The sequence below is a fragment of the Antechinus flavipes genome, chromosome 5 (assembly GCF_016432865.1).
Source record: "Antechinus flavipes isolate AdamAnt ecotype Samford, QLD, Australia chromosome 5, AdamAnt_v2, whole genome shotgun sequence".
In the NCBI taxonomy this organism is placed as follows: Eukaryota; Metazoa; Chordata; class Mammalia; order Dasyuromorphia; family Dasyuridae; genus Antechinus; species Antechinus flavipes.
In genome coordinates this window covers 145,979,451-145,992,961 of record NC_067402.1, presented here as the reverse complement: position 1 = coordinate 145,992,961, position 13,511 = coordinate 145,979,451, and the positions used below count along the sequence as shown (strand labels likewise).

The window sequence follows — 13,511 nt, the reverse complement described above, 5'->3', positions numbered from 1 at the left end:
TGAAAAGAATATGTTCCATATGATGGCAAGCGAGTGACCTTTGTGGATTTTTCAACTTATACCCAATGGTTTAGTCATCACACAAGCTTAACAATGAAATGATACAAATTAGATTTGAGTAATTCAGTATTCAGTGTGAAACCAATACAGAAGTGGTCATTAACAAAAACAAGAAAATGACACAGATTCCTAGGAGTAAGTAAATATAAAGACTTGCCTTTATATTTTTTTACATGAATTACACAAATAGATTTAGAATTTTAGTCACAATATTATGAACTTGAATCCAATCTTACTGGTAAAAAATGTCATAAAGAAAAAAGGAATATTTGCCGCCTGCCTACAATGTAAGTATGTTTTTTAAAGTAATATTTTACTCTGGTTCAAATAATAACTTCCTAGGAAAATTCCTAGGATGAGAATGTGACCCTATCTATGTTTTTTCACCTTTGGAAGCATTCCTTTAAAATGTCATGAATTTAAACCAGAAGATTTTTAAAACCATTTTTATTAAACATTTAATTAATCCAACTAACAATATTATACAAATCAAAAAAGTTGATTAGCAAGCTAACCCTAATAGAAAATTTTTATAATCAGAAAACTAAATGGATTAGGTCTTATGTTACGTGATTATGAATTTAAGAGCTCTTTTAGGAGTAATGTTTTATTTCCTGTTGACTAATGGAAAAGTACAATTTGACAAACATTTCTGAAAATACTACCAAATCTAAGTCACTTATAATAGGAAATGATTCCCTGTTCAAAATGTCTTTCATGGAGGGATTGACATTTTTTCCTAACTATTAATAATTTAATTCTTGGTGGGAAAAATTAAAAGTGATATACATTGTTTAAAAATAGTAGCAAAACTTTGATTTAGGGACTTCTTTAGGGAGAGCGGCAATCATAGAGTCACATCCATCTTGGGGAATAATACAGTACCTTTCGAGACTTGAGTTATGAGCACCTATTATTTTAATTTGCATCCAATTAATTCTGTTGTAAGAGCTCCAATTTCAACAAGAAACTCCTCAATTTATCAATGTTTTGAGGCTCTTCTCTTCAATAAATTAAATATATCTATTGCCATGAAAGAGGTACTCATGCAATATAAAAAAGAACCATGCTGCATAAAATTAATTGGCTATCACTCCTTGATAACTAAATCTTCTTTTAATTGCTGTAGCATTTTTCTTTCTTTAAAAAAATCCTGAGAACACAGTCTTTTAGAAACCTATTAAATTAATGATGTTGAAATAGGATGTGTGGGTTTGCAGTGGTAAGGGGGGGGGGGAGAGAAACCAAAAAAAAAATCCAAACCTGCTACAAAAGACAACAGAGTAAGAATAATAAGTGAAACATAAAGAAAGAGTATCAAGTAAAAACAAAAGTATATATAGGTAGATTATCATCAAAGGAAAGGGGGCAGAGAGGAGACAACAAGTAATACAAGCTTCAATAACATCAGTTCTGTAAAATTACTTTTCAAGATCTGTAAACTTGAGCCAAACAACTCAAAAGGTAATTCAACACATAGTGATGGCTAGTAGTTCTATAAAACCATATAATATCTCCTTATGATACAAATTTTTTTATTTTATTTTATAATGGTCAAAACATCCCAAGACATTAATTTTCCAATAGGAAAGTCATCTTACTGCAAACAGTAGGAAACATAATCCATTATTTAAGAATATGAAACAAATCATCTTAAATATAAAATTTAAAAATCATTTAATTTATTTTTAAGCTTATCTTTTCTTGGTTGTTACAAATCACAATAATAACTATTAATAATGATAATGAAAAGTTACTTATATAAAACGTCAACATTTTAAAAATACTTAGTTGAAAGCAGATCCTTGCTCTTTCTTGTTAACCTTTCAGGTCGTATCATATGAAACAAAATTTCAGAACAGTCTGAGAAATCATTTATCAAGAATGTTTGGTATGCTTAGAAAATGTAATAGAAATTTCAAAGTGAAAAATCTTTCATGCAAATACTTAGATTTACATATAATCATTTTGAAAAAAATATACAAATCTATGCTAAACCTAATAATTTTAAAATAATTAACTGAAATGTTATTTAACTACCTAATAACAGTATGATAGATCCATTTGAGGCTTTGCCAATTTTTTAGTGTTATGTTTTTTTCTTTTTGCCTTTGAAACCCTTCTTCCCCATCCTTAGAAATGATATGTGCAGCTATTACCAATATAAACAATATACTAACATCTTAGTAAAACTACATAGGATAATAAAACCTCTCACTGGTTAAAAAAAATCCAAAACTTAAATAAAAAAAGATTTTTAAAAGTCTTATGTATTTAAAATCATGTCAGCAAGAAACAAACACTTACCAGTTCTCTTGGACCATATGGCTCACAGAACGTCACAGCGTTACCATGCATAATTACACCACACTGCTCTCCAATCTCACAGTTGTTACATTCAATCCTGCAAGAACATGGAAATTCATTTCAAGTATGAGAACTAAATCTGTATAAGGAGACTAATTTAGGGAAGAAAATCCAATGGGACAAAGTTCAGATTAGCACAGCTTTTAGTTATATATTATAACCACAAGAATAGAATAAAATTGAATTGATCCATTATTTTTAATATTAAATACGCATGAATAAAATAAAGAACTAATTATTAAACTTAATAACTTATTAAGAGTGTTAAAATTTTACAGGTAAAATAAGATACCCAATTTTAATTTTTGCATAAACATGTTTAAAGATGCCTGTAACCAGAAGTCATTTTTTATATTTCTTATATTTATTTTCAATTTATTCATAATATTTATTGTTCTTTATGTGATGATGTACTGAATTTTAGAATTCCCATCTTAGAATAATTTACTGGTTTTGGTTTTCTGTTGTCACATGAGAACATTAGAGAAACTACCTAGAGTCTTTAGAGGCAGCTAAGTGGTGCAGTAGATAGATTTTCCTGACTCTAGACCTAGTACACTGAGTTCAAATACAGTTTCAGAGATTTACTAGTTATGTAATCCTGCATAAGTCATTTTAACCCATTTGTCTCAGCTTCCTCATCTGTAAAATGAGTTAGAGAAGGAAATGGCAAACCACTCCAGTATCTCTGTCAAGAATCAGACACAAGTGAACAACTTATATTTCTTAATGCTATTTTGCATATTGATCACAGTATTTATAGTACTTTTTTCATGAAATTTCAATCTACTATTTTAGGTATTATATACCCAACCAGTAAAAGGGAAAAAGATTTATATTTCCCCTTCTAGTACTTTGTACTCCACGAAAGCTGTATTTCATGAAGAAAGAATATTTTTGAAGACTCTCACATTCCAGGTGCTAAATATTGTGTAAAGGGCACTAGGTCCTTCATTTCAGAGACCTTTGGTAGTATGCCCTTTCAGCTATTTGCTTATATCTAAGACAAAGCAGCTAAGTAGGCAGCAAAAAATTCTGATACATATTCCTCCTAGTAACATTGGGAGTAGAAGCAAGAAATGTGAACAATAAATAATAGGCATAAACTAAAGAATTCACCGCAACATGATGTATTTCATTCAGGAAAAACCTGTCACCAAGTTCATAGCCAAGAACAGCAAAACCAAGGCTATCCAAGGTTGAACAAATGTAGCATGTCTATTAACTAGGCTACTTTACCATTGGATCCCGAACCTTTTATAGATAATTTTTTCTCTTTTAAGAATAAAAATCTAGGGAAAATATCTTGGCTTTTATAATTGTTTATCAATCATGAATGACTCTTCATAATCCCATTTGGAATTTTCTTGGCAAAGATACTGGAGTGATTTGCCATTTCCTCCTCCACCTTATTTTACCAATAAGCAAACTGAGGGAAACAGGATTAAGTGACTTGCCCAGGGTTATACTGCTGGTAAGTGCCTGAAGGCCAAATTTGAATTTAGGAAAATGAATCTTCCTGCCTCCTAGTCTGGCACTCCATGCACTGTGCCACTTAGCTGTTCCTGAACTTGGCACTTGGAAGATATATATTGGCTATTATTATTATAAGATATATAAAGCTTTCTGCAAGCTTTGCTGGGTTTTTCTCCCTCCCCCACCTCCTTCCCCCCAAGGGACATTCTCAGTATCAGAACTTCCTTTCCTGATACAGATAGCAACTTTGTATCATAATGTTACAAAATAAATTATAGATTTCCTGATACATCTGGAAGTTTAATAACTTATCCAGGGATCACACAGTAAGCTTCAGAGTTGGGATCTGAACTAAAGCCTTCTTTATTCCAAAAACTCCCATTCCACACTCCATCTAATATACTCTACAAAGTAATGCTTGCCTTGTACAGTGTCTGGCATATGATAATTTTTGTTATATAAAAGATGCTTATTTTCTTTCTCCTCTTCTAAACCATACAGACTCTTACAGGGATGGATGGAAAGAATTGTGAGCTTATTAGGTCTATTTCCAGTTCTATAAAGAGAAAGATGGAATGGGGATGGGGTGAGGGAAATAAATACTTATCAAGGCATAATGACACTGTGCTAAGTGCTTTACAAATATTATCTCATTTGATTCTCACAACAATCTTATCAGATAGATACTATTAATATCCTCATTTTTCATTTCATTTCAGGAAACTGAAGCAAACAAGCTAACTGACATGCCTTCCTAGCATTTCTTGATTATATAGGTTAGCAAACCTTTAGTTTGATATATGAAAATTGCCTGAACTTTTCACCATTGCTCTTCATAAAACTGTACATTAAAATGATTTTACTGATCATGGTATGACCTTTCCAATAATTACTATACACAGAGATTTTACTAATGAAGAATTTCTATTATCAGTGAATATAAAGTTTCACTGTGGCAATAGGGAGAGGTCTAATGGATAGAATTCTGGGTTCTCTGACCTCAAGAAGATTAAAGTTCAAGCCTCCTCTTTAACATAAAATGAGTAGACTTACATTCAAGAAAAGTAGTCTTCACCATAGTGGAGGCTGTCTAGCATAGAAACCAAAAGGCAAAGAAAGATATTTCCTATGAATAGTGAGGTTCTTTATATGCTCCTATGTGATGAGGACATTGAGCTGAATAGAAAAACTCCTACAACACTGAAGTCTCCTAAATGGGATTCATAATTACATAAAAGAATCTAGTCTAAATAGTTGCAGAGGAAAAAAAAGTAAAGAATTTTCTAGATTATGCTTTAGAATTGTATAAACAATATTGTACATATATTTGTGTATATGGATAGTTCTATATACATACACACATATGTGTGTCTTGAAAAGACATTACAAATAGATAACAAAGTGGTCTTGGAATTAAATAGGAAGAAAAACAGCTGGGTTATCTTTGGGAAATTGTTAAATGTGTATAAATGATCTTGAATCTATCTCTAAAGTAAAGATTCAACTTTTTAGCAACAATCTTCTACCGTTGGCACTTGATGTCTATGACTAATGGAATATCAAAATACTGAAGGTGAATGTCATCGAAAGGGCAAAGAATAAATATATGTTATCTATGACTAGACTATAATACAGTACAAATGAATAACAATACATAAGTGATATAAGTGGCATTGTCAGAGATATACATTGGTAGGGGGAAAATGTGAGTCAGTCATATGGTGAGAGTGAAAGATAATCTTTGGCTATATCATTCACTTAGTTAATATCTATACAATGTTCAGTGACCCAGAAGAAATTAACTACCATGTTATATAACTCTCATATTGAGATGTACAAAGTAGCCATCCATAGATGGATTGTGATCTGCATCACTGGTAGGACTATTAATTTTAATGAGATCCTAAACTTACTAAAATATTAAAATTATTCTATTGTATGATTCTTTCTAAAGACTGAGCATCAATCAATAAGCATTTTTAAAGCACCTACTTTGTGTCAAGTACTTTGCTAGCTGCTAAGGACACAAAGACAAGAAGAAAAAAGAGAAAGAAAGAGAGAGAGAAAGACAGAAAGAGAGAACGAAAGAATGGAAAAGAGAAAGGAAGGAAGGAAGGAGGAAGAGAGGAAGGAAAGAAGAAAAGAAGGAAGGAAGAGAGAAAGAGAAAGAAATAGAAAAAAAAAGAAAGAGAAAGGAAGAAAGGAAGGAAGGAAGGAAAGAAGGAAAAGAATCTTTTCTCTGCAGAGGATTATAATAAACATGTATACATGAAAATCTAGATATAATACACAGACACACACAGAAAGACAAAGACAAGACTTCCGGTTAAGATGGCGGAGAGGAGGCTCACAGCTGCATAAGCTCCGCGCTTTCTCTCACTATCCACTTCATTACAAGCCTCTGAATTAATACTTGACTGAAAAAAAACCCACATATAGTTACCAAGAGAAGCCATCCTTGAGATTCGCCAAGAAAGGTCTGTCTTTACTGGAGGGCTGGTACGGTTTTAGATCGGGCGCAGGCGGCGGGCAGCGGCAGGGAGAGCATGGGAGCAGACTGGAGAGGGGGTGGGGAGTGATCGCAGCCGTCTCTGTGGGGAGAGTTTCGCTACAGGTTTGGATACTTTGCTCCGGCAGCAAGTCAGCAGCCCAGCAGAGAAGCTAAAAACACTGGGGCTGAAGAATACAACCCCAAACAGCTGGAGTCTCTCGGGACCTGGCCGCCCCCCCCCACAGTGACTCAGCACACTCTGGGATCTCAGAGCGCAGGCGCAACACAGTCCTGCTAGTGCCTCACTGCTGCCCCCTGCAGTCTGGAGAGGAAGCTCGATAACACACCCAGCCCCTCCCCCAAAGAAAGACTCCAGTTTTTTCTGTTTTTCTTTGCTAGTTTGTCTCTGATTATTAGACAGAATGAGTAAGAAACTGAAGAGGACTTTAACCCTTGACAGCTTCTATACAGATAGAGAGCAGACTCCAAATCCTGAGGAGACTAAAAACAGACAGTCTCCAGGTGAATCCCCAAAGGAGGAGATCATCTGTTCCTCAGCACAGATGAACCTCATAGAAGTAATTTAAAAAGCTCTCACAAGGGAGCTAGAAGAAAAATGGGAAAAGCAGAGTGAGGCTTGGCAAAAGGAGAGGGAAGCTTGGGAAAAGGAGAGGGAGGCTTGGCAAAAGAGCCTGGAGAAGTCAGTTAAAGAGAGAGTGGATAAAGAAGTAAAATCCTTGAAAAATAGGATTGGTGAACTGGAAACAGAAAATAGCTCTCTAAAAAACAAAATTGGCGGAATGGAAAAAAATTCCACAGAACAAAAGAACTCAATTGGACAATTAGAAAAAGATCTTAAAAAAGCGAGTGAAGAAAATACTTCACTGAAAATCAGGGTTGAACAAATGGAATTGAATGACTCGAGGAGACAAGAAGAATCAGTCAAGCAAATCCAAAAAAATCAAACAATGGAAAAGAATGTGAAATACCTTCTGGGGAAGACAACAGACCTGGAAAACAGATCCAGGAGAGACAATTTGAGAATCATTGGACTCCCAGAAAAGAATGATGAAAAAAAGAGCCTGGACACTATTTTCCAGGAAATTATCAAAGAGAACTGCCCAGAAGTCATAGGAACAGAGGAAAAAATAAGCATTGAAAGGATTCATTGATCACCCACTGAAAGGGATCCTAAAATCAAAACACCAAGGAATATAGTGGCCAAATGCCAGAACCCTCAGATGAAGGAAAAAATATTGCAAGCGGCTAGAAAAACCCAATTCAAGTATCAAAGAGCCACAATAAGGATCACCCAGGATCTGGCAGCATCCACATTAAAGGATCGAAGGGCCTGGAATATGATATTCCGAAAGGCTAAGGAACTTGGTATGCAACCAAAAATAACTTACCCAGCGAGAATGAGCATCTTTTTCCAGGGAAGAAGAAAAACGAAGTAAGCAAATTTCATCTATTTCTGATGAAAAAGCCAGAACTTAACAAAAAGTTTGATCTACAAATATAGAACTCAAGAGAAATCTAAAAAGGTAAAGATTAATCTTGGGAACTATATTTTGACTATATAGATGTATAAAGAATACATGTATACCTTGTTCTAGAAATTGATGCGGAAAGGACATTGTACCAGAAAAAGGGTAAAGTGGGGGTAGTACATCTCATGAAGAGGCATAGGAAACCTATTAAATCTGAGAGAAAGAAGGGAGGGGGATGAATATAGTGGGTATCTTACTGCCTTCAGAATTGGCTTTAAGTGAAAAATCTTAAGACATATTCAATCTATGGTGAAACTTCTCCCACCTCATTGAAAAGTGAGAAGGGAAAAGTGAAAAGGGAAGGAATAAGCTAAGCGGAAGGGAATACGGGAACTGGGAGGGAAAGGGGTAAGATAGGGGGAGGAACTCTAAGGCGGGGGGAGGGATACTAAAAAGGGAAGGCTGTGAGAAGCAAGTGGTGCTCACAAGCTTAATACTGGGAAGGGGGGGAAAGGGGAAAGAAGGGAGAAAAACAGAAAGACAAAGACAGACACACACAAAGACAGAGAGAGACAGAGATACACAGAGAAAAATTATACACACACACACACAAAATATATATATATGGTTCTTAAAGGATGACCTCATTCTCTCCCAGGAGAAGTGAATCATATAAGCTTTGCTATATAAACTAAAGAAGAAAACATCACTATTTTGAAGCAAAACGGAGAGATTTCCTTAGGTCTCCTTAGGAAAGAAATGATTTTGTAGCCTTAATTCCCTTTGAAACCCTACCCTGTCCATCTCCATTTAGTACTTTTCTATGTCTCTCCCCTGTTTTGTGACTAAACTCCTTGAGAAGGTCACATTCAATAGGTGTCTCCAACTTTTCAAATCACTCTCTACTGAAGTCTTTATAGTTTGGCTTCTGTCCTCATCATTCAGCCCAGAATTGCTCTCTCCAAACTTACTAATAATCTTTTATGTGCCAAATCTAATGGTTTTCCCCAGGTCTTATTCTTTTTGACTCTGCAAACTTGGACAGTTGATCAATCTCTTCTCATTGGTATTTTCTTCTCACTAGATTTTCCTCCTTTTGGCTTAAACCCTCCTCTGTTTTCTTTATTGGACCTTCATTTAAGTTATGCCAATAAACATGGCGGTCCCCTCTGTGCCCTGTCTTCTCCTTGCATACATTTTCATTTGGTGATCTCTTGCTCCCATGGTTTCAATTATTATCTCTATCTAGACTCACATGGAAATATGTTTTGCATGACTTCACACAAATAATTGATATCATATTGCTTCGATTCTTAGTGATGGGGAAGAAGCTGGAGAGAGGGAATGAATTTGGAACTCAAATTTTTATGTTAAAAATAAGTAAATAATGAAATTATTTCTATCTAAAGGATTCTTAGACTTACTCATTCAGCCCTAATCCCTCTAGAAAGGGGTTCCTGCAACTGCCTATTTTGTACCTGGAACATCCCATAGAAATCTTAAACTGAACTCATCATCTTTCCACCTAAATCCTATCCCCCTTCCCAGGTTTTCTAGCAAACTGTTAGAGGCATCACCACCCTACCAGCTACCCAGATTTTTAACCTGTGTCATCCTCAATTTCTCACACTCTCTCACTCCCATATCCAATATGTCATCAAAGTTTTTTGATTCTACCTTCTTAACATATCTTATATACATCTCTTTCTTTCTTCTGACACTTAGCACTATTCTGGTAAGGGCTCTCTTCTCACACCTGAACTATTTGCCATATAGTAACTTGCTGATTGGTCTCCCTGTTACAAGTTTCTCTCTCAGTCCTCCTTTCAGATGTCAAATTCATCTTCTTAATAATTAAAGTATGACCATATTATTCCCTCCTCCACTAAATAAAGTCGAGTTTGTTAAATATTAAGTTCAGGATAATACATAAATTATTCTTCTGTTTGACTTTTAAAATCTTTCATTACTTGATCCCTTCCTATCTTTTCATTGTTCTTATACTATATTCTATTAAAGATATTTTGTGATCGGACCTCTTGCTCTTCTGTGCACAAGTAAAAAATATCTAGCATTTATATTACTGTTGAAGATTTGCGAAGTACTTTATTCTCATAGCAACACTTAGAGGTAAATACCCTTACTATATTCATTTTTTCAGAGGAGGAAACTGAGGCAGACAGAGGTTAAGCAAGTTGCCTAAGATCACACAGTGAAGATGGATTTGGATGCACTGAGCAACCTAACTGCTAAGGCAATCCAATTCTCAATTCCATGCCCTTTCACTGGAAGTCTCCCATTTCTGGAATGCTTTCCCTCATCCCTACTTCATAGCTCCACTGACTTTCTTTAAGTCTTACCTAAAGTCTCACTTTGTGCAAGAAGCCTTTCCCAGCCCTCCTTAATCTTAGTGCTTTCCATCTGATAAGATGCCCAATTTACACTGTATTTGTAAATTGTTGTTTGCATGCTCTCTCACTTATTAGATTACGAGTCTGTGGAAGTTTTTTTCCCCTTTGTATCCTCAGGGCTTAGCACACTGCCGGCACATGTAGATGTTTAATGAATGATAGTTTACTGATTAACAAAACAAAACAAGAACTACCATTTCCTTAGACTAATTTTAGACACTATCTTAAAATTTTCATATTGATTCTTCTGATTAACATGTTTTTTCCTCTTTAATGACTACATCTAGCCTTTGCACATGGCCATGATGAATATGATTGCCACTTATATGACAATATTTGTTGCTGAATATTAAAACGGAGAGAAGTTATTAAAATATAGCTCCTTAACACTAGTATCTTCCTAGATATAATCTAAGACTACAAACCCTCAAATACCATAATCTTAAAAGAGTTAACATCACAAATGATCTAATAAAAGAGCAAAGGAATGATGTAAAATGAGAAGAAATAGACCATGTTACCCATAATGACTTGTGTTTAAGAAGGGCTTTAAAATCCATTTTATATATATATGTATATAATTAGAAAATGAGATTGGATGGTGAGAGAGAGAGAGAGGAAAGAAAGGAGAGGGAGAAGGAGAGGAAGGGGGAAGAGGGAAGGAGGAAGGAGGAAGGGGTGGGAGGGAAGGGGAGAAAGGGAGAGAAGGAGAGAGGGAGGGGGAGAGAGAGAGAGAGAGAGAATGAGAGAATGAGAATAGATGGAAAGACCAAATAGTACACCAGTACACTTGAAATACTAAAAGAGCAATAAGTAGATTTTTATAAGAGAAAAAGATCTAGAGGTGGTATAATCTCTATCAGAAGAGTAGGTAACCAAATCAACAAAATCTAGGATTGTGTCTGTTTGACGTACACCTTCATTTTATTTCATTTTTTAACATTGTGAATTATTATGAGACCTCATCACTTTTTTCAAATGATTTTTTTCTAACAAATTAATCTTCATGAGTTGAGCATTTAAAGGCATATGATACTCTGAGAAGATTGCAAATAGATGGATACTTAACTCTAACCTTATGGAATTTAGCATTAAGTACAAAGGATGCTAGCTTAGTGTGTCAGGTAACTTGTAATAGAATTTTCTTCAGCCTTGTTGTTGCTTCCAATAATTTATCTTCTTTCTTTTACAGTTGGTTTCTTCCACTTTCTTCTGAAGATTGAGTTTGTTTAAATTAAATTTTCTATAGAGAATAGGGCTGTTGTAAAAACTAATTTTAAAATAACTTCTAGTTAAATTGTCTTTTCAATCTTTTAAGAAGGAATCTTAATCTGGTCTTTAGATTAGAAGCCTTCAAAGAGATTCCAAAGAATCTGATACTAATCATATCTTAGTCTAGGAAAACTTTCTCTATTTGTATTTTTTATTTTTACCATGAAAAGAACATAAGGACACGACCGATTACTATATGAGTCAGAAAAGTATTCTATTTGCTGCAGACAGAGATATTTTGCAGTATTTTATGGCAGGTTTCTTTGACTCCTGGTGTAACCTTTTTTTTTTGTTACAACATGTACTTGGTACCCAATTATTTAGTGTGTTTAAAATATGCAAAAACGAAAATAACAAAACTCATTTCTAAGCAATATTATAATCATACTATTGCTTTTGTTATCAGAAGTTTATAGCTGTATGTGAAGTTCAGATCTCTATCTGAATTGCTTTAGACAATTTTAGGTTTTTAATTTCAAGGGTCAGAAATCTGCTTTAATAATGAAAACAATATATTACAAGTAGCAAGTCACAACCAGTATCAGGAGATAAAATGTTAGACCAAAACTTTTTAAGTATAGCTTGTGACCACATATGGGATCTCATAACTGAATGTAGGGGTTGTGAAATTAAGAATTGTTATCAGTAAGTGTTTGATTTGTATACTTATTTTATATACCTATATATCTAGAGTTATGTACAAATTTCTTGGGTAAAAAGTCATAAGTGGGAAAAGCTTAAGAAGCCCTGTGTTAGACTGAAATAACCATGCAGCAGTCCCAAGTTTCTTTGAAAATATTATGTCTTACTGATTATTTATCACAATCTACTTAATACACAAATTTTTAGTTTAGATGAAACAAGGAAATACTCAATAACTGACAGTGTTCTTGTTCACCAACAAAATAAGACTCAAACTATAAATATTAACATGCTTCTAAATGAGCTTTTTTATTTTATTGTAACAATTCTCCTGAAAGGTGGAAATTTCATTGTTTTGAATGCAGTTCTTTGTTTCTGCATGATTATTTTGATATTTGTTCTTTGTTCTGTATCAAAAATCATGTGGGATATGCATATGTTTTGGAAAGAATTAAATTTTAAAAGCTACAGTTAGAAGGTTAATACATCCTTTCCAAATTGTCAGGTAGGAAAATAAGTTGGGGAAGACTTTGCTGCCATACTATTCAGCAGACATAGAGGAATCTCTGAAATACAATGGAGAATTTGAAATTTAAATGTCACTAAAGTCTGTGAGCCCACACATGTAATAATTGGAGTGATTCATATACATGGCTTTTAGCAGGCAGGAAAGAGGAAAAAGAGGAGGAGGATTAATGGGGAAATTATATTCGTTTGAACTCTGCACAAACTGAAGATTTATGAATAGTTTACAGTGACATCACACCAATGACAAACAATAAATAAACAGCTGAAAGGCTGTTTTTCAAGAGTAATGCCTTTGACAATGATCATTGCTCTTCTTGGGTCAAAATGAAGTCACTCAGCCTTTGGTCAGATCTGCTGCCCAGACAAGTTAATCAACTGGAAACACACTGACAATTATGCATTATCTAATCATCATTCTTTCCTGAGCATGAGAAAAATGAAATTTGTCACTATGCCTGAGAATGGCACTCAATCTACTCATGATATCTTGTATCTGGAACTGGCCAGCATTGAATTCAATGAAATTAATCAATAATCTATGCAATAAATTATTATCTGGCAGTATAAAGTATAAGCATATATTTAATATGTTTCTAGCTGGTAGTTCTTCAAAAATATAGTGATGATGATAATATTTTTAAGGCATTAGAGATAATGAATTATTTCAAACCATGAAACAGACCATTTCTTGTATATTTTCTGTTTGTGTGAGTGAGAGTGCTGGCTCTCAATTCTTCTCCACCTTTCAGTTATTAGATAGTCAGTGAAGGATTT

The 13,511-nt window shown here is 34.3% G+C and overlaps 1 protein-coding gene across 1 annotated transcript in view; it reads right to left on the bottom strand.

Moving 5' to 3' along the window:
- Positions 1-13,511, bottom strand: part of RELN (reelin) — a 389,961-nt gene that overhangs the window by 299,707 nt on the left and 76,743 nt on the right. The window contains exon 5 of the mRNA XM_051963196.1: positions 2,368-2,464. Within this exon, the coding sequence (XP_051819156.1) occupies positions 2,368-2,464 (97 nt within the window). The remainder of the gene's footprint in view (positions 1-2,367; positions 2,465-13,511) is intronic.